Here is a 25,621-nt window from a genome sequence, read left to right on the forward strand (position 1 = left end):
ATTTCTGAATTCGAGGTCGGCCTGGTCTACAGAGTGAGTTCCAGGACAGCCAGGGCTACACAGAGAAACCCTGTCTCGAAAAAACAAAAAACAAAAAAAAAATTATTAAAACATAAACTATGCGCCAGGAACCGTTTTAGTCTTGAGTTGCCAGCAACGGGCAAAATAAACAAGTCCTTGCTCTCAAAATACACACTTAATATCATTAGGTTCTACATGCTATAAAGAAAAATTTTAAAAGATGAAGAGGGGGAGTGAGTTTATACTGCTGTATAAGACTAGTGTCATTTCTACACGCATACCTGAAGGAAAAGGGGCAAAGGGATGGGTGTTCAAAGTACAGCAGGTACTAATCCTGCAGTCAGGAGCGCATCTGGCTACCATTCCAACATTTTTTAATTTTATTTTTGGAGGTTGTATAGTAATTACCCTTGTGTCCTAAACAGCAAATGTAAGCATCACTGCATGGCCTTATCTGACATAGGGAATTATCTAACTTTGTTGGATCGTTAAGTTCCTCTCCTACCGGGATCCCGTCGTTCTGCTTCGCTGACCATCCAGGTTTGAGCAAAATCACCCGCGGAGGGGTCACGCACTGTCGCCTCCGGGGCTTTCCCGGGTCCCAACAGCAACCAACAGCGGCTTCCGGGAGGAGTTTTGGACCTCGCGGGTCCCCGTCGAAGCTCCGCCCTCTCCTCTGGAGGCGGCAGTAGAGAAGCCTGGCACAGGTGGCGGCTGTTTTGAGAGCCGCTCTGTGTCACCATGAGCGACCACGGGCTGGAGCTGGCGTCCATGATCCCCGCCCTGCGAGAGTTGGGCAGGTAGGGCCGCGCGTCGTCGCTAGCCTCGAGACGCTGGGTCTCCTCAGCCCGCGCCGCGGCCTGTGGGCGCTGCTTCCTCACTGTGGCAGTTGGCTCGAGCGCGGACGCAACCCACATGCCGGGGTGCCCGGGCAGCGGCTGGGGGCTTGCCCACGCGAGCTTCTTTCTGCCTCGAGAATGGTCTCTTCTGGTCATTTTACCACACTCGTTTGCTTCTGGAAAAGCTTCCCTGGGTCCTTGATCGTTGTTGGCAGAATTAATTGGCTTTGGTTTTGTTTCAAAATCACGGCCCCTACTTCTGAGAGAAGGAAATCAATGGCTGAAAGCGCGGTTGCTTCTTCTCGAAGAGAGGCCGTGCTTCCGCCAGCCCGTTACTTTAGTCGAAGTCCCAGGAACTGGCCACAGGTCCACGGAGTCTAACGTGCACAGCGTTCCCCGAACTTGCGTTGGTATCCATCAGCAAATGCCTCTTTCGGGCCTTACGTAGCGTCGCACGCCGCCTTTAGTCCCAGAATTTGGATAGCAGAGGCAGGGGAACTCCTAGGCCAGCCAGGACTAAATAGTGAGACTTTGCCTCAGGAAAAACAAAGGCAAGAGAAAAGGTGGGGGTGGGGGGAAGCAAATCCCTTGTTTCTGTCAACCCCAAGAGTTTCCAATCAGAAAAGTTAGTGCTTGCCACGCCCCTTCTTCGCTAGTAGGGAAGAACTCTGGAGACCGCCAGACAGTTGAGTTGCGGTCTCAATTAAAATCGGTTCTCTCATAAACTGGAAGGTTCTCACGTACAGGCATTGCTGACCTTAAGTCTGTGAGCTGTTTCCTTTTATTTTTTTGCACCGCAGCTGTGTTCATTTCCTCCTGCTGGCCATACCAAAAAAAAAAAAAAAACCAAAAAACAAAAACATCAATTAGAGGATAAATGAAAAGACCACTTTTGGACTGTCTGAAGTTTTTTTTTTGTTTTTTGTTTTTGTTTTTTTTTTTTGGTTTTTGGTTTTTTGGTTTTTTTTTTTTACTTTGCATGAATGTGGCAAATAGATTTTGTGGGGGCAAAAATCATTAAAAATTTGAATTTAGTAATTTCTTTCTAAAAGTATATGAGTTAAAGTGGTGATATTGGGAAACTGATAATACAAATTTTGTCATCATCACTGAAATTCTGGAAGGCAGGGACCAACACCAGAGGTTGTTCTCTGACCTTAACTCATGCACCATGGCACAAGTACCTGTATTTATATAAACATGTACGTACATACATATATATACCTCACATACATACAGACTTTTTAAAAATAATTAAAAATTTAAGAGTTTAACAGCTATTAATATATTAAAAACTTATATAACAACAATAAACAATGGTTTGATGAGAAAAATGAATAAGGAATTTGAGAAGATTTCTCTCCAGAGAGAATATAAAATGGCTAATAAGCAAGGAAAAAGATAGATGTTTGATACGTTTAATAATAAGGGAGACACAGATCCAAACCACAAGGAAGTTGGTGTGCTGACTTGGGAGGCAAGGGGCTCACTTGAGTTTGAGGACAGCTTGGGCTACCAAGGTGTTAAAAGAGGCTATATAGTGAGATCTTGTCTTAACCTTCCTCAAAAACAAAACAAGGAGATTCCATTGCAGACCATTACAATAACTATTGTATATGTAAAAGAAATGGTAAGAATATGGGGAAATTGGAACTTGTGGTATATTGTTAGTGTAGATGTAAAATAGTATAATCATTGTGAAGTGGAACAAAGGTTCTACAAAAGGAAGATGGGATAGTGTTACCCCATAGCCTGACAATTCTTTATAATATATTCCCAAAGGAATTTAAAATGGATTTGAACATATATTTTTACACTTTTGCTCATCCTAGCATTATTATTCACAATAGCTAAATGGTGGAAGCAAATGTTCACCAACAGACAAGTAGACATAACCCTCCCAAATGTGACATAAACATAGTATTATCCAGTGTGATAAGGAAAAAATTAATTTTTTATTGTTTATTTATTTTTTGTTTTTTGAGACAGAGTTTCTCTGTATCGCCCTGGCTATCCTGGAACTCTGTAGACCAGGTTGGCCTCAAACTCGAAAATCCGCCTGCCTCTGCCTCCCAAGTGCTGGGATTAAAGGCATGCACTACCACTGCCCAGGTAGGGAAGAAATTCTAACATGCTACAACTAAACCAGTGGTTTTCAACCTGCAGGTTAAGATCCCTTTGGCAAACCCCTATCTCCAAAAATATATACATTATAATTAATAGCAGTAGCAAAATTATAATTATGAAGTAGTAATGAGAATAATTTTATAGTTGGAGAGTCACCAAGAATTGAGGAACTGCATTAAAGGTCACAGTATTAGGAAGGTTGAGAACCTCTGCATTAAGAAATAAGTCACAAAGGGGTAAATATGGTATTCCACAAGTATAAGAAATCTTAGAGTAGTCAAGTTCATGGAGATAAAATAGTGGAATGAATATTGCCAGGGAATAAAAGAGGAGAAATGGTAAGTTATTGCTAATTAGATGTAGAGTTGCTGTTTGGGAAGGTTAAAAAGTTTTATACATGAGTGGTAGTAATGTTGTGCTGAACTTAATGCTGTGTACACTTTAAAATCATAAAATGGTAAACTTTAATACTTTATCAAAATAAAACCAAAAGATGTTTTCTAAAATTGATCTGATCCTGTTCACCGCTCCCTTTGTGAAATTCCTACCTTCTTGGCATTTAGAATCAACCTCAGTTTTTCTCTTTGGCCTTTTTATATCTCCTTATGGCTCTTCTAGCTAGCTTAGGTGTCTCTCTGGTCTTACCAATCACAATTGCTTTTATACCTCAGGCTTCCACCAGTCTGAACTGTGTGATCTTAGGTGATTTACTTTCTAGAGCGTCTCAGATCCAAATTAGGCTTCGTATCCTATCTTATTGCTTATGAGTTGAAATAGCATTGACAATAATGTTTAGTCTTATATAGTAGATATTTTATGACTACATCTCCATGTAACTTAAGATCTAAAAGTATCCATGTGTGTTGTAGATAACCCACTTAGTTATTACCTTGAAACCTCAAACAGTATTTCTGCTAGTTTGACTTTTCTCCCACATCTGTGCTTCTTCTGCAGACTGTGTGGTAAGTGGCCTCACAGTCTCCCCTGAATTATCAAGTCTCCACTGAACTGCTTCTTTTGCTTTCTCAATATTAGCTTTTTGTGCATTGCCTGATGCATTATGGGCGCATAGTAGATTTCTGTTGACTCTGAGAATAACTGCATGATTATCATATGTGTTGTAACACAGATACTATTAAATTTTCATTTCCTGTTTTGTGGTGATTTTATATAAAGCTAGAGAGCTCAAGCTGAATTTATCCAGGATTTTAGGGAGTTGTATTTTTCCCTTTTTTCTTCCAATGCTGATTGAATTCAGGACCTCCCAGGTGGTAGACAAATGCTCTGCCTCTTTGTATTTCTCTTAATGCTTTTTCTAGATTAGCCCTAGGAATAGATATATATGCTTCTTTCTTAGCATTTTTGTTGCCTTTTTATTATGGAAATTTTCAAATATAACAAAAGAAGAAAAAAATACTGATTTCCTCCTTTATAGCCTTCTTTTCAACACATATTATTCTGCAGTAAATCTCAGACATTTCATCCATATCAGTAATTACCAGTAAAGGACAGAGACTTCTAGTTTAGATTTGTTTATTTTATGTTTTGTGTGTTAGTATTTTGTTTGCATATGTGTGTATATCACATGTATGCCTGGTGCCATACATGTCAGAGGTCAGAAGAGGGTGTTGAATCCCCTAGAACTGGATTTAAGGATGGTTGTAATGGGGGTGGGGGGGGGGCAGAGAGGAGCCAAACCAGTATCCTCTGCAAGACTAGCAAATGCTCTTAATATCGAGCTGTCTGTCTGCCGAGTACCATGAGCAAGATGGCTCATAGTTCCATTGATGCTTGAACCCATACACATAATGTAGATATTATACACGTAATGTATAGTGTGTATACACATAATGTAGATATGATAACTGCTACATTATAGGAGTATGTTTGAGACTTTTAAAAATAACTATGGTACCATTATCAATTTAACAATACTAATATCATTTGGGGAGGTCCAGATTAGAATCACAAATTGTAATTATTTGTGGTTCTTAAGTCTTAACTATAGATTTTACTCTCTTTTCTACTCTTAGGATTTGTGAGATTTTGTTTGTTTCGTTGGTTTGTTTTTTGTAACAGAGTCTCTGTTGTGACAGTAGCTCTGGGTGTCCTGGGACTCACAAAAGACTCACATCTGCCTGTGCTTCTTGAGTGCTGGGATTAAAGGTGTGTGCCATTATGCCCTTTCTTTCTTTTTCCTTCCCTCTCTCCCTCCTTCCCTTCCTTCCTTTTTCTTTTTCTTCTTTCTTTTTTTCTTCTTTTTCTTTTCTTTTCTTTTTTTTTTTGGTTTTCAGGACAGGGTTTCTCTGTGTCACTGTCTTGGAACTCACTCTAAAGACCAGGCTGGCCTCAAACTCAGACCCACTTCTTCTCCGTCTCTCCTAAGTTCTGGGATTAAAGGCATAGTGTCCAACTCCAGAACTATGTGCTACAGATCTTTTCAAGGGCTAGATCAGTACTATTTAATGGAACTATAGTAGAAGCTACATATGTAATTATTTAAAAATTTCTAGTAACCGCATTTTTAAAAGTAGGAAGGAAATAAAATTAAGTTAGTAATATGTTTTATAGGGTATGTGTTAACTCATTATATCCAAATATTATCACGTTCATATGTAACTGGTATAAGATGGTTAATGTGACATTAATTCTTTTGTCCAAGTATGAGTAATCCAGTATGTATCTTATATACATCTTAATTTGGAGTAACCTCTTTTCAAATATTAAATAGTCACATGTGGCTAATGGCTACCATTTTGAGCTGTACAATTCTAAAATCTGCAGGTTAGATGTCTGTGCTGGCATTTAATACCCCCCACCCCAAAATTAGTAATGTCTTTAGATTTTCACTTTTAACAAGTATAATACTGTCTATGGTAACACTTAAACCAATCATATTTGTTGTTAAGTTCAACTTTAGAGAGTTTTCATACAAATTGAAAGGTACGTCCTTTTAAAGATTAAACGCTTTTTGTTGGTTTAGTTTGTAGAGACAGAATTTCTCTAAATAGCTTATGCTGGCCTAGAGTTGCTAACCTCTGCCATAGCTTCCAATTAAAGTAGGTATGTACCGTTATGCCTCTAATAAAACATTTTTTACATTAATTTATTTATTGGGAGGGAGGGTCGCACACATCACAGTTCATGTGGAAGCCAGAGGATAACTATTGGGAGTTGGTTCTCTCCTTCTACTATATCAATCCTGGGACTGGAACTAAGGTCAGGCTTGGCAGCATGTGCCTTTACCTGCTAAGGCATCTTGCTAGCTCCCATTGTGCCTCAAGGTTTACTTTGTATTTCAGTGCTACTCCAGAAGAATATAATACTGTTGTACAGAAACCAAGACAAATTCTCTGCCAGTTCATTGACCGAATACTTACAGATGTAAATGTTGGTAAGTGAATTGTTTCTTCCATGAACTTCTGTGCTTTTCCATGTAACATTGTACTACCTTTTTTTCCTCTAGGCAGTTTTAGTCAGAATTAGTTTTTGTTATAGATACTAATTTCGAGCAAGTTGTTACTCAGTATTGCTTATTACTTAAAACATAATGTTATTTAGACCTTAAAAATCAAGTGTGTGTTTCTATTAATAACTATGATTTTCTACTGGCTTACTAGAATTCTTTAATGGGTTAGCTATAAAAAAAAAGTTTGACTGAGTCCAATCATATGGACTTTATTAACAACTTGTACCAGTGGTAAAAACATACAGCAAATTCAAGAAAGAGTGGAATTTGGTGACAACACATTTTGTGATTTATTATAACCATTTAAACTTTGTTCTTTTCAGTCAGAGGTTATAGGTTGCTAAAAAGATAGCAAAGGACTATGAACACTTGTAAGACATGACTTCCTCTGGTTCTTCCTGTTCTTGCCTTTTTTCTCAGCCAATTCCTTATCTAGGAATTCCTTCATAGTGTCTTTCCAGAATTGTTTCATTTTATCCTGAATTACCAAGTTGCACTACTATTTTTAATTTTTTAACTCCTTCACCAGATTATTGGTTTTGTTTTACCTTAAGATTTTAGCATGGTGCTTGGCATTTTACAGGCCTATAGTACAAATGTTTGCAGAATGGGCCATATTATAGATGAATGTATATGGTTATTAGACATTGAAAATTAGGTGGTAGGCTGGAAAGATGACTCAGACATTAAACTTGCTGCGTTTTAATTCCCAGCACCATCTTAAAAAGCAGCTCCAGCAGTGCACACCTGTGACTGCTGCAGTCTCACAGCAGCTCTGTGGAGCTGCCTGGTCCAGCCAGTTCAGCTAAATTGGTGAAGTCTAGGTTCAGTATGATACCTTGTTTCAAAATTAGGGTAGAAAATGATTGAAGCAGACACCCAACATTGACTTCTGATTTCCACATCCATGTACACACACACACACACACACACACACGAACATGTATGTAGACATATACCATACACGTACAAAAATAATACTAGATAAGATCATAGCACTTCTCCATATGCCAGTTTAGCATGAATACTCCACTGGACAAAGTTTTGATTACCAAAATCTAGTTTCTTAACAAAAGCTCTATAGTTTGTCAGGACTTTTTTAAAAAGAATTTTTTATCTCTTAGTTGCTCTAGAACTTGTGAAGAAAACTGACGCTCAGCCGACCTCTGTGATGTTACTTGACTTTATCCAGCACATCATGAAGTCTTCTCCACTTATGTTTGTAAATGTGAATGGAAGCCAGGGCCAAAATGAGGCCAAAGACAGTTGTATTGGTAAGTGCTGTTATTTTATGTTAATGTTTAACTAGTTTTATTAGATCCCCTTTGCTGCTTTTCTAAATATCACACTTATATAATTACGTACTCCCAGAATTCATATTTGCCTTTGGGGAAAGGAGTAGCAGTTTTGTTTTGTTTTTGAGTCAGGGTCTCTTATGTACCTCTGGCTGGCCTAGATTGCGTTTGTAGATCAGCTGGCCTGGAACTCAGAGCTCTGCCTGCCTCTTGAGTGCTGGGATTAAAGGTGTGTGCCAGCATGCCCACCTTTAGCTACTTTTTTTTTTTTAAACAGTTTTACTGGAGCATCATCTCTAATTACTACAGAGTTTGTTTAGACCTTCTATTCAGAAATACTTACACCAGGTGTAGTAGTGCATGCATTTAATCCCAGTGCTCAGTGGCAGAGGCAGGAGGATCTTTGAATTGGACTCCATCCTGGTCTACAGAGCAAGTTCCAAGTCGGTCAGAACTACACAGAGGAAAAACTTTCTTTAAAAACCAAAACTAAACCAAACCAAACTTATTATATTGTCTTTTAAGAAAAGTTTGCTTTCTGTATATTAAAGCTTTTTTTTCTAAGCTTTTACTTTATTGTTACCATCCCATTAATCTGCTTCCTCCTCCCTTTCTGAATCTCTCATAAAAGGATGCAGAGAAAACTTTTTCCTATATAATGAAATATTTTAAAATTTGTTAATAGTATCTGCTTTGATAATACAGCCTCCAAAAAGTGTTTTCTGGGGGCTGGAGAGATGACTCAGCTGTTAAGAGCACTGACTGCTCTTCCAAAGGTCCTGAGTTCAATTCCTAGCAACTACATGGTGGCTCACAACCATCTGTAATGGGATTTAATGCTCTTTTCTGGTATGTCTGAAGACAGATATAATGTACTCATATACATAAAATAAGTAGATAATTATTTTTAATTAAAAAATATTTTCTGACTCCTTCTGGCCACCTAGGACTAGCGTATTTGCTGCTGATTTATATGTTCTTATTCTTGATGGTCTGTTTTTCTTCTGTCATAAGTTCTTAAATTATACTATAATCACATTTTCAGTCTTTGTTATATCTTGTAAAGTATGGACTACAATCCACAGTGGGTTATGAAATAACTTTAAAGCTAGTAACATTTAAAACAAAATGAGCTGGGCATGGTGTCACACACCTTTAATCCCAGCACTTGGGAGGCAGAGGCAGGCAGATCTCTGCGAGTTCAAGGCAAGCCCAGTCTGCATAATGAATTCCAGGAGAGCCAGCGCTATGTAGAGAGACTCTGTCTCAAACAAATAGATAAATATGTAGAGAGACTCTGTCATGAATGAATGAATGACACTCCATATGGATAGGGGATTGAATTTAGCACTTTACATGTAGTAGATAAATAATCTTAACACTAAACTACACCTCCAGCTCTACACTCAGTAACTTTCCATTGAAGGAAGCTGGCTATTGTGACTTGCACATCTAGCAATCCATAGCACTTGAGAGGTGAGAATAGAAGAGAGTTTAAAGTTATCCTTGGCTACATAGCAATTTCAAGACCAGCCTGGGCTACATGAGATACTGTTTCAAAAAAGAAAATGTGATTTTTGTTGAAGGGGTAAAAGTAGCTACTGTTTGTTGAATATTTATTATGTTTTGGGAACTATATTGATTATCTCACATATGTTACATTACTTGATCATTACAGTAGCCACTAACATAGATATTATTATACAGCTTCAGAGATGTGAAGTTGACATAACTAGTAGATGGCTAAAACCATTTTTAACTCCGAAGTTGATGTTCTGAAGTACAGCCTTTCTGTCTTGTAGACTGTTCTCTTAGTGAAATTTGTACTTTAAAAATCACCAAAGATTTAACAAATCCACACTTATACTTATTCACTTAATATATTTCCTGTTTGTTTTAAAGAATTCAGTCACTGGATCATTACAAGACTTTTACGGATTGCAGCAACTCCATCCTGCCATACGCTACACAAGAAAATATGTGAAGTTATCTGCTCGTTATTATTTCTTTTTAAAAGCAAGAATCCTGCTATTTTTGGGGTACTCACAAGGGAATTACTTTATCTTTTTGAAGACTTAATTTACCTCCACAAAAGAAATGCAGTGGGTGATGTTATGGAATGGCCAGTGGTTGTTAGTCGATTTTTAAGTCGATTGGATGAACACATGGGATGTTTACAGCCAACTCCTTTGCAATTCATGAACATGCAAAATGTAGAATTTATTGAAGTCACTTTATTAATGGTTCTTATTCATATTGTTCCAACTGTGTTTTTTAGACGACAAGAATTGTTACTGTGGCAGATCGGCTGTGCTCTGCTAGAGCATGGTAGTCCCAAAATCAGATCATTAGCAATTAGCCTTTTAACGGAACTCTTTGATCTTGGAGGATTACCAGCACAGCCAGCCAGCACTTTTTTCAGCTTATTTTTGGAGTTGCTACAACACCTTGTAGGAATGGATGCTGACCAATTGAAATTGTATGAAGAGCCATTGTCAAAGCTGGTAAAAACACTATTCCCCTTTGAAGCAGAGGCTTATAGAAGTATTGAACCTGTCTACTTAAACGTGCTGCTGGAAAAACTCTGTGTCATGTTTGAAGATCGCGTGCTTATGCGGCTCAAGTCTGATTTGCTGAAAGCAGCTTTGTGTCATTTACTGCAGTATTTCCTTACATTTGTGCCAGCTGGGTATGAATCGGCTTTACAGGTCAGGAAGGTTTATGTGACAAATATTTGTAGAGCTCTTGTAGATGTTCTTGGAGTTCAGACACATGTTGGGGTAAGTAATTATTAAGATTACACATTTAGTGTTTTGTTCATTTAGTGTGTGCATATGTATAGGATGTATTAGCAAGAAAAGAGAACATCTCACATAATAATGGCGTGTCAAGGGTATGATAATTTTCATAGTTTAGTTTCATTTTTAGACTTTTTACTTCCAGTCCAGAAAAAATTTGTTCATTAAGTAGTGAACTGCCTAGTGAAGTAGAATAGATTGGTTTAAAGTAGAATTTATTAAAAAATGTGTTATAGAGTATTAATTAAAAGGGGACTGGTTATCTTAATTGGAGAAAACTTAATCATTTTTATCTGTGAATTTCACTTTAGAATGTGTAATTATTTCTATTAGTTTATACCATTTTTCCTGTTTGGACTGTGGGGAAAGATGGGCAATAAAATACTCAGATTGTGCAGTAACTTGATTCAGTATTTTAAACATTAAACATTTTAGCTTATTTTAGTCTATAAATCTTGCTGGATTTGTAGTATGAAATAGTTAATGATTCCCTTATAAAGATTTCTGCATAGCATTTGGAGAAAGCAGGGAGGGTTTATAGTATGTATTTGTTGTAAACCTTTTTAAAGCTATAGAACCATCCTTAATAGAATGTAAAATAATGTTGATTGATGTGAATGTTTGGCTTTTCTTAAAAGACTCAGAAATAGTTTAGCTTTCTAGAAAACATATAACACCTAATGCATTTTCTGTTAATAAATAATGTAAACATCTAAGAGATGGTATTTGAAATTATTTTTGTTTTCTCAGTATTTGTTGGGACCATTTTATGCAGCCTTGAAAATGGAAAGTATGGAAATTATTGAGAGAATTCAATGCCAAACTCAACAGGAGAATCTCTGTGGTAATGATGATGGGGTGTCACCAAAGAGGCGTAGACTCAGCTCCTCTCTCAGCTCTTACAAAAGGCCATCCAGACAGTCTGAAGAGTATGACCTCATCCGATTTTATTTTAAACAGTTCATAAAATTTTATCTTAAAAATAAAGTTTCATTAACTATTCTGATTTAAGAACACAAAGAACATCTTTCTAAACATAGGCAATATGAATGTTTAAAATATTTTGCTAGTCATTATGATGTACTCTAGTATGACATTATAGATGTAGATGTAGTTATTTTGAATGTTTTTGCATGCCTGTTTATTTGGGTTTTTAATATTTGGAAAGTATCAGCTTGTGTGTCTCATTACAAGTTCAAATCTTAGTTAATATACTATTTTTTGTATATAGCCAAAGATATGCATAGTTCAGCCAAACTGAACATTGTTTTAAATCTATCCTAATGTGATAAAAAGTTGATAATACATTGCAATTTTTATTTTATTTTACAGTTACTGGGGTGTGTGTGTGTCTGTCTGTCTGTCTGTCTGTCTGTCTTGTCTACATGTATGTATGTATCACAACGAATGTGTAGAGATCAGTGGAAATGGGTTCTTTCTTTTCGTCATATGGGTCCCCAGTGATCAAATAGGTTCTCAGGTTTGGCAGCACGTGTCTTTATCTGCTGAGCTGTCTTGATGACTCTTGTTTTAAATATAGGCATTTATGTATAAATTTTGTGCTGAACTTTAAGCCTGGGGCCTATGTATATTAAGTAAACCCTATTCCTGAGCTGTACCGCCATTCCATATTTTGTTTGAAACACATTTATATCATATATTAATACCTTCTGTGATTATACTTATTTATAGAATTAATCATGTGGATATGGACAAAAAGAGCATATTATGGAATGTTCTGAAACAGAAAGCTGAATCCCTTCAGATTTCCCTTGAATGTGGTACTCTCAAGAATTCTGTTGCTGAAGCATTAGAAGGAATTACTATTGTATTACAGCTGACTGCTCTCTGCACTGTTCATTGTTCTCATCAAGACATGGATGGGTAAAAAAAAATTCAAAGATTTTTAAGTTTTTTTTTTATTATGTGTGTATGATGTTTGTGGGTGCATGTTGCAGGATATTTGATCACACTGTGAACCCAAGATTATGTTATTCACTGAGAAAATGCTGTTTCTAGTTGTGGTGTGGCTCAGCCCTTAGCACAAACCTTTAATCCCTCTGGCTGGAATACATGCATGCCCTTGTGCTTAGTACATGCCTTTAATCCTGAACAGTGAAGGTAAAGTTAGTTTGTAGAAGGAAGCACCCATGTTTGAAAGTGATGTCTAATTGAGTGGCAACAATGTGACAAATCTGAGAAAGATTTGACAGAATAGGATATGCCCGACTCTCACTAGAAGAGAGGGGGGAAGCTACTTAAGAAAGCAGTGCAGAGAGCGGGAGAGGGAGAGGGCGAGGAGACAGATTGCGAGGTAGATAGAGCGAGGTAGACAGAACTGGTGATGACAGAACAAGTCAGTGAATGAAAAGGAGCCAGAAGATTAGATTAGATTGCCAAAGTTAGTATAAGGCCAAGCAGAGCAGTTAGTAAGAAACTGAGAGAAGCCAGATTGAATCAGTGAGCTTGGAGAGGAGTTTGAGTCAGAACAGCTCAGTTGAATCAGCCAGCCAGAGTTCAGAAAGAAAAAGAAAAGGTGAGCTTATTCATAAGTAAGTCTCAGAGGCTGAAAATATTCCAGGCCTAGATAAGATTGTATGGAGGCTACAAGCTTCCAGGACTAGGTCTGAGTTAGCAGATGGAGGCAGTAAGCCTCAGACGACAATTACTACAAAAGAATAAAAGCTACTTTTAGTGCATGCATGCCATGGAGTGCATGTGAAGCTCAGAGGACAATTTTGTGGAGCCAGTTCTCTCCTGCTTTTACATGGGTTCCAGAGATGAAGGTCAAGTCATCATGCTTCAGGACAAGTATTTCACCCACTGAATCATCTCAGTGGCCCATCTCCTCTAATGAGTTTGTATTTACCATTACTCACTTGATTTCTGTGACCTTAGGAAACAATCTTTGTAGTAATAAGACATTTTGTATTGTATACCTGCTAAAGGCTAGGTACTGTGCTAAATGTTGCTTCTGTCTTCCTTACTCTTTATGTCAGTCCTAGAGGTAAATTCTTTCGTACCTTGTTTACCAGTTAGATGTTAAAGTACAGAAATGGTAGATTCTTTTTTTCTCTTAAGCCTAAATAACTTTTCCCAAGGACACATGATATGAAGATAGCAGAACATACTTATGTGCAATTCAGAAACTCATGTTCTTTTGGCTATATTTCTTAAAATAGAGTAGAAATTTAGAATTCAGAAGAGGTAGATTATCTTTAATATAATTGTTCTATCAAAAGAAACAAGTGAAGACTTACTTTTACTACCATAATTTAGAACAGCTTGTGATTATTCTGTACTTTCGACCAATTCCTATTGACTAACGAATACAGCGTTATAAAGGGAGAGATTTTAGGAAATTTTATTAATTTAGTTGCCACTAAATTTAGAATTTGAGATAAATTCACAGATAAAAAATTCTCAGTGATTTAGTTTTCTACAATTAAGATAACCAGTCCCCTCTCAATTAATGCTGCTAAAAACACATATTATATAAATTCTACTTTAAAATAATCTATTCTACTTTACTAGGCAGTTCACTACTTAATACATTTTTCTGGACTGGAAGTAAAAAGTTTGAAAATGAAACTAAACTATGAAAATTATTATGCCTTTGACATGCAATTACTGTATGAGATATTCTCTTTCATTGTGAATAAAATAGATTATTAAGGAATAGATTATTAGATGCTTGAACTTTTCTATGAAGAGTATTTGCCACATCAGTTAATAATTGCACAGGCATGTCTTCTATCATTATTTAAGCCTGGTAATTAAACATTCAAGGATCCTAGATCAATTCCCTACATCACAAGATGATTTAGGAGGCTGAGACAGGAGGATTGCCTCTAGATCAGCTCCCTAGGCTACAAATTAGATTCAGGGTGTCTACCCTTTCTGTGTCCCCTCCTGTCCCCAAGTATACACATATGCCACACATTACAATAGAAAAAAAGCAGTGACTTAAATCAATATAAAGATTGGGTTGTTTTGCATACTGACTTTAAATTGGCTTAAGGTTATAGGTTAGTTCTGTACTTAATTTTCCTTTGGCTTTATTAAAATATTATGTTAGACTATAACAGAATTCTTAATTTTAATGTCTTTTTTAAAAATGTACTCATTGCAGCTATAATGTCAAGGATTGTCAACACAAATATAAGAAGAAACCTCCAGTAGTAATAACTTGGATGTCTTTGGATTTTTATACAAAAGTGCTTAAAAGCTGTAGGAGTTTGTTAGAATCTGTTCAGAAACTTGAACTGGAATTAGTCATTGATAGCATGGTGAGAATTTATGATGCTTTGATGTATATGCAAGGTGAGTATAAATAAGTGATAGACGTTAGTCATTGTAGATGGAGGCTTTCTGTTTCTGCCTAAAGTTTAAATGCACAAGTATTTTTAATATTCAGAATATTTTCAGATTTTTTGTTAATTAAACTTACTGGTAGTTTCTGAGTTTCCCATTTATTTGTGCAATATTTTGATTTAGTCAATAGACATTCATTTGAAACATTTAAATGTTTTGGTTTGAGAATCTGAAGAATACTATGATCCTTATAGACAGTATATAGGCGTATATGTTTTTAAGCCACATCTGATTTCATTGGCCTCACAGACTTCAGCATGGACCTGAATGTATAGCCCAGTGGAGAATACAAATTAAACTTGTACCAGGCTATGAGTTTGCCACAGATCACTCCCAGTTAAAACAGAAGATTGGTTTTTTTGCCCTTTGTTTTAAGAATTCGTGTTAATTGAATGTTGGTTGTAATTTCACTTAATGTTTTGGATGTCTACATTCTTACTGGCAAAGTAAAATGACGAATATGATGAAGGAACAGGTTAATTTATGTCCTTTTGTCTGTCCCTGTAGTAAAAAGTTCATTTGAGGATCATGTTCTGGAAGAGTTATGTGGAATGCTCTCACTTCCGTGGATTTATTCCTATTCTGATGATAACTCTTTAAAGATGACCACATTTGCTACTAACCTTCTGCCATTAAGCCAGAGGGTTTTGGACAGTTACTGTAAGTAGTCACAAAATTGTCTGATATATGTAGCTTATTTTGTTATGGTTAATTGATCTCTGTATAGAATTTATAATACTTTATCATACATTTTTCAGTAATTAAAAGGAGAATACTTAGAAGAGTACACAAGTTTAGTATATTAGCTGTATACTTGGCCCTATACCTCAAAATAATAAGCAAACATTCTTAAAGAAATCTTGTTTCATAAAATTAATTCTGTTTAGCTCCACAGGCACAGTCACAATGTGTGTTTCTTCTGACACTGTTTCCAAGAAGAATATTCCTTGAATGGCGAACAGCAGTCTATAATTGGGCCCTGAAGAGCTCCCATGAAGTAATCCGGGCTAGTTGTGTTAAAGGATTTTTTATCTTATTGCAGCAGCAGAATTCTTGTAACCAAATTCCCAAGATGCTTGTGTATGTATTAAGACTTTGATTTGAATATATCATTTGTATAAATCATAATCTGAATGTCCAAGTTATTATTACAGAATACATACAGCAAATATTGCTTGTAGCTTTGAAATTGTATTTTCTATTCAATATTTTATTTTTACCCTTTGTCTCAAATCAGGAAAGTCTAATCCAAACTATTTACTGGGAAGATTTATACTTTTTCTTTTCTTTTCTCTTAAGAGATAGAGTCAAAGATGATTCTGACATGGTCAAGAAAGAATTTGCTTCTGTCCTTGGTCAACTTGTCTGTACTCTTCACGGCATGTTTTATTTGACAAGTTCCTTAGTAGAGCCTTTCTTTGAACATGTAGACTTATTCTGTAAGAACCTGAAAGCTACTTCTCAGCATGAATGTTCATCTTCTCAAGTAAAAGCTTCTGTTTGCAAGCCATTCCTTTTTCTGCTGACCAAAAATACACCTAGTCCAGTAAAACTTGGTGAGTACTTGGAAATTAAAAAACACTTTGTAGTGTACTGGAGTATGAGTTTGTTGGAGGCTTGAGATTTACACATACACCAGGAAGATCCATGTGCATAGATAGTAACTTGCAGTTTATTCACAAGCTTTCAGATAGTTGATAAGTGGCTCTATAGAACTCCTAAGTTCTATAAAATTAATAAGACTAAGATCCCTCTCAGTTGAGAGGTTTTTTAATTAAACTTTATTTTTGAGTCTAATAGGTAATAATCTACAAAACCTAAAAATGATCTTTTGATAACTTAGATTCTAGAATTTATTTTAAATTTAAATCACATATAACTTTTATTAAGTATTAAAAAATTTAAATTGGTAAGTTTGCCAGCTGTAGTGGAACATGCCTTTTGGTTCCAGCATTCAGGAAGCAGAGGCAGGTGGATCTCTGTCTTTAAGGCCAACTGGTCTACAAACAGAATTCCAGGCAAACTAGCCAGGTTTCTACAGTGAGGCCTGTCTCAAAATAAACAACCACAAAACCAAACAAATAAATTAATAAGTTCTAATCTCCTTAAGTTATATGTGCCATGTATACCTAAACATTAACATATAAGGCAACATGGGGCTGTTTGCTGTATTTTATTTGCTGACTATTTATAACTTTGTTAGATGATGTGTCAAATTAGAAAATACATACTATCTCGCTTTAGCTTTCATAGACAATCTACATCATCTCTGTAAGCATCTTGATTTTCAAGAAGATGAAACAGAGGTGAAAGCAGTTCTTGGGACTTTATTAAATTTGATGGAAGATCCAGACAAGGATGTTAGAATTGCTTTTAGTGGAAATATCAAGTATATATTGGAATCCTTGAACTCTGAAGATGGATTCATAAAAGAGGTTAGAAGACTTAAATTAAAACCTACAGATTTTTATAAACCCAGGTCTAGAACTATTCTGACCAATGAACTTTGCTTTCTTAGCTTTTTGTCTTAAGAATGAAGGAAGCATATACACATGCCCAAATATCAAGAAATAATGAGCTAAAGGATACTCTGATTCTCACCACAGGGGATATTGGAAGGTATGTTTGATCATATTTGAATTGAAATTTATTTTTGTCACTGTCTTATTTGCCTAGTATTAGAGATATGAGGGCTGGAGATGTAGTCCAGTGGTAGAGTATATGCCTACTGTGCACTGAAACTGAAAAAAATAAAAAGAATAAATTATGATATAAGTTGTATATTACAGAAAAAAATATGATTTCCATATATTTAATTGTGTGTCTGCATTAGTTTCTGAGACACTGACTTTCACATGTTTTTATTTTCAGGGCAGCAAAAGGAGACTTGATACCTTTTGCACTCTTGCATTTACTGCATTGCTTGTTGTCTAAGTCTGCGTCTGTCTCTGGAGCAGCATACACAGAGATTCGAGCACTAGTTGCAGCTAAAAGTGTTAAACTGCAGAACTTTTTCAGTCAATATAAGAAACCAATCTGTCAGGTGAGAGCCAGCATTCAGCTTTTCAGTAGACAATAGCAATATTTTATAGGAGTTAAAAAAGAAGTTGAAGCCAGGCAAAGAAAGTAGTGTGTGTTGGAATACTGGGGTAGTGTATGGTCGCTTGAGTCCAGAATTTTGAGACAAGACTGAGCTTAGGGAAAACAATATATGCATGTCTTCTTAATTGGCTTGTTTTAAAAGAGTACTTTCTAAATTATATTTATTTAGAACTGAATTTTTGCCATTTGCATTTAAGGATAATTGTCTGAAGATATGGGTTGTAAATGAAAAGGAATATCATCTTTTAATAATGTGTTAAATTATTATGTTCTTATTAAGTTTAGGGAGTCATCATTTTTAGCCTTCTTAGTGATGATATTGTAAGTAGGACACTTTGTTCAGAAGCAAATTATTAATGTCTGAAAAGTTAGGCCATATTAAAAAGTATTGTTCTTACCTTGATTTGTGATAAAATCCTTAGCATGATATTAAAGTTTCTTAACAAAGATTGGTTGCTTTTCTGTAAAATGGAGATTGTGACATAATCTACCCCATTAAAGTGAATTGAGAGAGTCCCAACTATAGCAGTATAGAACTTAAAACTATCCTCTATTCTAGCTTAAAAAGTATTCATTGGTGGGCAGGGAGGGAGCTTAGTTAGAGTTCCTTCATCTTTTGAAAACTAAGAAAAATCTTTTGCTTTAGTTTTTGGTAGAATCTCTCCACTCCAGTCAGATGACAGCACTCCCAAGTACTCCTTCCCAGTCTGCTGAGGTGCGAAAACAGGATGTTGTTCATCACAGAGAAATGGCTTTAAATACCTTATCAGAAATTGCCAATGTTTTTGACTTTCCTGATCTTAATCGTTTCCTGACAGTAAGTTGCCGTGTGTGTAGTTGACTTATTTGAAGCTTTCATTTCAACATTTTATTTGTTTCATTCTATTTGTTTACTTTTAAAGAAAACCTTACAAGTACTGTCTTAGCTAGGGTTTTACAGCTGTGAACAGACACCATGAGAAAGGCAACTATTACAAGGACAACATTCAGTTGGGGCTGGCTTACCAGGTTCAGAGGTTCAGGGCCATTATCATCAAGGCAGGAACATGGCAGCATCCAGGCAGGCATGGTGCAGGAGGAGCTGAGAGTTCTACATCTTCATCTGAAGTCTGCTAGCAGAATACTGGCTTACAGGCTGCTAGGATGAGATCTTATAACCCACACCCACAGTGACACACCTACTCCAACAGGGCCACACCTCCTTATAGTGCCACTCCCAGGGCCAAGCATATACAAACTATCACAAGTACATTTAGAACCATATGAACCCTAAATTTTTAAAATTACAAGAGGTGTGTGTGTGTGTGTGTGTGTGTGTGTGTGCGCGCGCGCGCGCACGCACGCGTGCATGCGTGCGTGCATGCCTGCGTGTATGTGTGTGTTTGTGTGTGGGTTAGTAGATAACCTTGGCTATTGTTGCTCAGGTACTGCCCATCAATTTTGGGGGTGTGGTTATCGGGAACAGAGTTCTATCACAATGCCCTGGAGTTTTGCCAAGTAAGTTTGAATGGCTGGGCAGCAAGCCTTCAACTTCTTTCTGTCTCTGTTTCCATAGCACTGGGAATAAAGGCTTATGTCACCATGTCCAGGTGTTTTCTGAGGATTGAGTTTACATCCTCATGCTTATGTGAGGTGCTCTTTACCACCTAAACTATCTCCCTAGCTCCTAAATTGTATATTTATTTTTACTTTGACAGAGATTATTGCTTACACAGTATAACTTAAACTTATATCTTTATATACTGTTCTATATATCATAATTAATGATTCTGTATTCTGGTTAAGTCTTTTGAGTCTATGTTTTCAGTATGTTCTAGGTTCCGTTAGTCATTGAAAAATTAATATTTACCCTTAAGTTGAATTATGAAATATAGAATTAGTGGTATGATCTGCTATGAATTCGAATGTCAGACTTTGTAGCATGGGATAGTTTAGGAAGATTATGAAGTTCAGTAGAGCTGAGGTTTAAAGGATGATGGAGCATATTATCTTCTTTTCTTTCCCCAAATCAGGTTTATTGTTAATAAATTGTGATAACAATTTATACAGAAGTTTTTCCTATAATATTATTTTAACAAATGTAAATTGCTTATAAATTGATTATATATACAAAGAAAATAGGCTGCTATTTCATAAGAACCACAGATTCATACCTTATTATTAACTTCATTAAAACCCACAATGTTTATTGCAACATTACCTATTGGCAAAATAACACTCTGAGAAGAAACTAAATGTCTAAAATTAAGATATATAATATAACCATCTTAAGCTAAGTAATACTAAAGTTAAAAAGGCCTAAGGTATGTCTATAAAGGGAAACTTATTTATTTGTTATTTTGTTTGTTTTCCTTTCCTTCCTTCCTTCCTTCCTTCCTTCCTTCCTTCCTTCCTTCCTTCCTTTCTTTCTTTCTTTTCTTCTTTAAGACAGAGTCTCATTCTGTAGCACAACCTGGCATCAAATGTGTTCTCTCTTGCCTCAGTTTCTTGAGTGACAGAATCTCACACTCCCAAGCAAGGCCTGAATCTTGTTCGTTGTTACATCCCAGATTTAGAATAATGACTTAACATGTAGTTGTAATCATTAAGACATGTAGAATAAATTAAAAATAACTATTTTCCCTTTGGAGTTTATTTAAATTTACTTAGCTAGATCTTTAAAAAAATAGACCAAAAAGGAAAATAGATTTATTGCAGTATTGGGATGTTAGATGTGCTTAGTTGTTTTATTGGCTGTGGGTGTCTATATCTGTCTGAGTCAGCTGCTAGGTGGAGCCTCTCAGAGGACAACATTCTCCTGTCTACAAGCATAATAGTATCGTTAATAGTGTCAAGGATTGATGCTTATGGGATGGGTCTCAAGTTGGGCCGGTTATTGGTAGGCCATTCCTTCAGTCTTTGTTCTATCCCCTGTGCCCGTATTTCCTGTAGACAGGATAAATTTGGGGTTGAAAGTTTTGTGGGTAGGTTGGTGTCCTTATTACTCCACTGGGGTTCTTGCCTGTTTTCTGTAATTATGAAGCATCAATTCTATGATCTAAAAAATTCTTTAAGTTTGCATTTATGGCTATTCTCTACATGTTTATTCAGGCCCTGGGTCATAGTAATGTTATCAGTCTATTGTAGTCAAGTAAGTAAATGACAAAACCGAATACAAGTACGATTCCATACATAACTTCCTGTAGCATTAAAGAATATTTCTTGTGGGTGGCTTATTTGAACAGTTTATCACCCAGACAAATGTACTTTTTGATAATTATTGTTTTTTTTTCCCCAGAGGACATTACAAGTTCTACTTCCTGATCTTGCTGCCAAAGCAAGTCCTGCTGCATCAGCTCTCATTCGAACTTTAGGGAAACAATTAAATGTCAATCGTCGAGAGATTTTAATAAATAACTTCAAATATATTTTTTCTCATTTGGTTTGTTCTTGTTCCAAAGATGAATTAGAACGTGCCCTTCATTATCTGAAGGTATTTGAATATTTGTATGTATTTTATTTTTTTATTTAAGTTAAGATTGGAAAAGCTATTATAACATTGTAATATGGGAAAGGCAGTAAGTAATTTGTAGCTTATACTGTAAGAGATATATAAATATTGTGTTGAATAATCATTATTGGGCTGGTGAGATGGCTCAGCTCTTAAGAATATTGGTTGCTCTTCCAGAGGTTCTGACTTTAATTTCCAGTAACCACATGGTTTCAGGACCATCTGTAATGGGATCTGATGCCCTCTTCTGGCATGTAGGTGTACATGCAGACAGAGCACTTCTACATTTAAAAAATAATCATTGTCTTGAGAGGATTCTAAATAAAATTGTTCTTCTTTTTTTTTTTTTTTCTGATCATTTACTATAATGGGATAGAATAGTCATCCTTTCATGGACCTGAGTTTTTTATATAATTTTATTTTGGTGATTTTGTGCTGATTACAGTTATAAATTAGCTGATATTGTACAAATAGTTATAGGAAGAGATTACTATCTTTAATCGTATACCTGTACTTGGCTTATTTACTTGCTGCTCTGATTATAATTCTTCCTATTTTAAAATATTAAAATTTTTATGGGACTGGAAAGATGGCTCAGGGCTAACAATACTTATTACAACAGAAGACCTGCATTCAGTTCCCAATACCCACATGTCAGATCATATCTTCCTGTTACTGCAGATCCAGGAGATCTGAAACCTCTTCTGACCTCTATGGCACCAAGCACCCATATACATATACCTACATAGAGACAAAACACCCTTGTGTATAATAGAATAATTTTTTGTTTTGTTTTGTTTTTTTGTTTTTGTTTTTTGAGACAGAGTTTTTCTGTATAGCCCTGGCTGTCCTGGAACTCACTATGCAGACCAGGCTGGCCTCAAACTCAGAAATCCGCCTGCATCTGCCTCCCAAGTGCTGGGATTAAAGGCGTGCACCACCACTACCTGGCTGAAAATAAATAAATCTTAAAATTTTAGAGTGTGTGGGAAAGACAGAGACAGTGTTCATGTGTGGAGATCAGACAACAACTTTTGGGACTTTATTTTCTCATTTCATTATGGGTTTGGGATGTTAAATTTGCATGTCTGGCTAATTTTAAAGTTTAAAATTATAGCTTAGGCTTCTTTTTTAGTTTTACATTAACAGCAGTGTCTTCTAGGAATATAAGACAATGGGAACAGAGGACCTTAATTTCATTTTTTTCTAAGAGGATAGCAGATCTCTTCTGACTTGGGGAGTAATGACTATTAATTGTTTTCATCTCAAGAGCATTAACCTGTGTGTTACAGAGACAGAATGATATTTATGGAGTACATACTACATGTCAAAATCTTCTCTGTCTGTATGCTATCTGGGTCACTTAATTTACTTGGTAAGATAGAGGGAGCACAGTTTATCTTTTATACAAAATGCTTGAGACTAGATTTCAGGGTTTTTTTGCATTTTGGAATATTTGCATATATATAAAATGAGATGTCTTGAGAATGAAACCAAAGTCTAAACACAGAATTCATTCCTGTTTCACATATATCTTAAATGTATAGCCCAAAGCTAATTTTATACAGTATTTTCAATGTACTCACATTTTGACAGCAACTTGTGTTTTAAAGTCAAGTATGGCATTTTCTGCTTCTTGTATCATAATAGTGTTCAAAAATTGGTATTTGTGTTTTTAATTAGAAACGTTCAGGCAGTGTTTTGTTTTACAGATGATGACACTTAAGGCAATGAGATTAGGTAACTTGTCCAAATCACAGGACAACCTATAAGTGACAGCTAGAATTTAAACTCCAGCATTCTAACTGAAACCATGCTGTGAACCACTGTTCTTACTCCTAGGGTCTTTGCATCTGTAAATACTATGTTCCTGGTGCAAGCATAGGAGTCTTCTTTTTAAAATTTCATGTCAAAATTAAGTCTGATCCCTCTTCTTCATTACATACAGCTCATGGAGACCTGTCAGGAGAGAACAAGATTAGAATCCTTTGCCAGTGTCCTTTCTTAGTACTACTAGTAAACAGCGTCACTTGACCTAGAGCTCTTGATTTACTAAAAACACATTAAAAATCAATGTACTTAAGTCTGGATGCTAATATGAAGAAAATGTTTTTAATATCTTTAGAATGAAACAGAAATTGAGTTGGGCAGCCTGTTAAGACAGGATTTTCAAGGATTACACAATGAATTATTGCTTCGAATTGGAGAACATTATCAACAAGTTTTCAATGGTTTGTCAATACTTGCCTCATTTGCATCTAGTGATGATCCATATCAGGGACCACGAGATATCACATCACCTGAACTGATGGTACATGGTATAAGTTTGTTTGGTTTTCTCCTTTTCTGTACCTTACCTATAAAGCTGAGGAAACTCCTCTCCCCTATTTTCCAAACATAGGTATTTCTTTAAGTTTTAATTGATATTTTTCTTTTAGAAATGGTTAAAGTTGTATGGTGGGATCGCCCTCACTAATTACTAATTAGGAAAATGCCCTTCATACTTGCCTACAGTCCCATCTTATGAAAGCATTTTCTTAACTGAGATTTCCTCCTCTCAGATAACTTTAGCCTGTGTCAAGTTGACACCCACCACATCAAGTGCCTCACTATTGGGCTATCCATGTGTGGAACCTCAGCCCCCAAAGAAATCTTTATTATTCTTTCCTGGCTTGATTCCCCTAATCATCCCGATTTTGGGCAATGGTACTTTGTACTATCACCTACTCCTTTGCTTCAACCAAAACCTGAGAATAATATATAAGTTCTTCAAATAAAATCTGTAAGAGCATGTGTGACAGTGTGCCTTTCCACCTGCCTTTGGTTCAGTTCTTTCCATTGCTTTAGCTCTATCTTTGTTTCTTAAAGATGGCAAACTTTCAGATTTGTAGTTGTTGCCTTTAGATGGTCTCTGTACTTATATTAATAATTCCCAGGATGTTTTTCACTATTCACAGTTTCCTTATCACCCCTACCTAAATTGATTTATCCAGTTTCTATCACATGTTCATGTTTATTTTCTTATAGCCCTTATCAGCCATATTTATGTGTGAATTTATTTAGTGCCTTCTTTTAATTTTGCCGTGTATACTATTGCTTATCTTTAACACATGTACCTAGCATGATAGTATAGAAACACATATATTTGGTGAATGGCAGATATACATATTCAAAGTACTGTTTGACTCAATGCCAGAACTTTGAAATTAGAATATTTATGTAGATTTGAGTGCCACCTATACCTACATTTTATTTAAGAACAGATGTGAACCATATAACTAATGAATTGCGGTTTATCATGCCAAAGTTTAATTTCAATCTAAATTACAAGTTTACAAAACACATATTTTAGAGATGCTGTGATGAAACCCAATATTATGCTAATCTCAAAAAACTAGTTGTTTTTTTTTTTTAAAGTTCACAAACCAAAAGGTAAATTTGGACTTAAAAAACAGATGATTTCTTTGCTTGGCAAAGTTTCTGTATGCTAGATAGATACCTAATTCCTCTTCACTGTATACTAGTACAGATTCTTCCTCATCTGTCCTCAGCCATGTATATAACCCTAAGGTAACCTAAATCAGGTGCCTCAATATTAAGCCATCCTACCTTAGAACACATTTCAGTTAACACTCATCCCTAGTTCCTTTTCTTGCAATTTTCCCTGCCTGGTAGAGTTCAGTGGTAAAAAGCTGGCCACTGGGAGTTTTGTAGTAAATCTCCAGTTCAAAGGAAAAGAAGAGAGACACTTAATATATCTAAAACATGTAACATCTTTTCTTTTAATCCATAGGCTGATTATTTGCAACCGAAATTGTTGGGCATTCTGGCCTTTTTTAATATGCAGTTACTGAGCTCCAGTGTTGGCATTGAAGATAAGAAAATGGTAAGTAGTGGTATTTGAATTCCCAGAGACTAGAATAAAATTCATATTGAATATTTAGGGAATATGAGTTCTGCTTCTAGTTGTAAACATTCAAGTATAAAAAGTCATGGAACAAGCTGGGTGTGGTAGCTCACACCTGTAATTTCAGCATGTGGAAAGACTGAGGCTGAAGGATAGTTCAGAGCTTAATGTCAGCCTGGGCTACATCATGAGTTCCAAG

General features: G+C 36.0%; 1 protein-coding gene across 1 annotated transcript in view; it reads left to right on the plus strand.

Moving 5' to 3' along the window:
- The first annotated feature begins 711 nt into the window (after positions 1 to 711).
- Atr (ATR serine/threonine kinase) overlaps positions 712 to 25,621 on the plus strand; it is an 87,802-nt gene continuing 62,892 nt past the window's right edge. Inside the window, exons 1-17 of the mRNA XM_028758921.1 lie at positions 712 to 821; positions 6,290 to 6,381; positions 7,581 to 7,730; positions 9,654 to 10,531; positions 11,300 to 11,478; positions 12,242 to 12,433; positions 14,682 to 14,872; positions 15,431 to 15,583; positions 15,811 to 16,003; positions 16,223 to 16,479; positions 17,168 to 17,358; positions 17,442 to 17,542; positions 17,795 to 17,966; positions 18,672 to 18,842; positions 21,303 to 21,497; positions 23,641 to 23,826; positions 25,309 to 25,401. Of these exons, the coding sequence (XP_028614754.1) occupies positions 763 to 821; positions 6,290 to 6,381; positions 7,581 to 7,730; positions 9,654 to 10,531; positions 11,300 to 11,478; positions 12,242 to 12,433; positions 14,682 to 14,872; positions 15,431 to 15,583; positions 15,811 to 16,003; positions 16,223 to 16,479; positions 17,168 to 17,358; positions 17,442 to 17,542; positions 17,795 to 17,966; positions 18,672 to 18,842; positions 21,303 to 21,497; positions 23,641 to 23,826; positions 25,309 to 25,401 (3,453 nt within the window). The 5' untranslated portion in view covers positions 712 to 762. The remainder of the gene's footprint in view (positions 822 to 6,289; positions 6,382 to 7,580; positions 7,731 to 9,653; positions 10,532 to 11,299; positions 11,479 to 12,241; positions 12,434 to 14,681; positions 14,873 to 15,430; positions 15,584 to 15,810; positions 16,004 to 16,222; positions 16,480 to 17,167; positions 17,359 to 17,441; positions 17,543 to 17,794; positions 17,967 to 18,671; positions 18,843 to 21,302; positions 21,498 to 23,640; positions 23,827 to 25,308; positions 25,402 to 25,621) is intronic.

Source organism: Grammomys surdaster, unplaced genomic scaffold (genome assembly GCF_004785775.1).
Source record: "Grammomys surdaster isolate TR1022 unplaced genomic scaffold, NIH_TR_1.0 126248, whole genome shotgun sequence".
NCBI lineage: Eukaryota > Metazoa > Chordata > Mammalia > Rodentia > Muridae > Grammomys > Grammomys surdaster.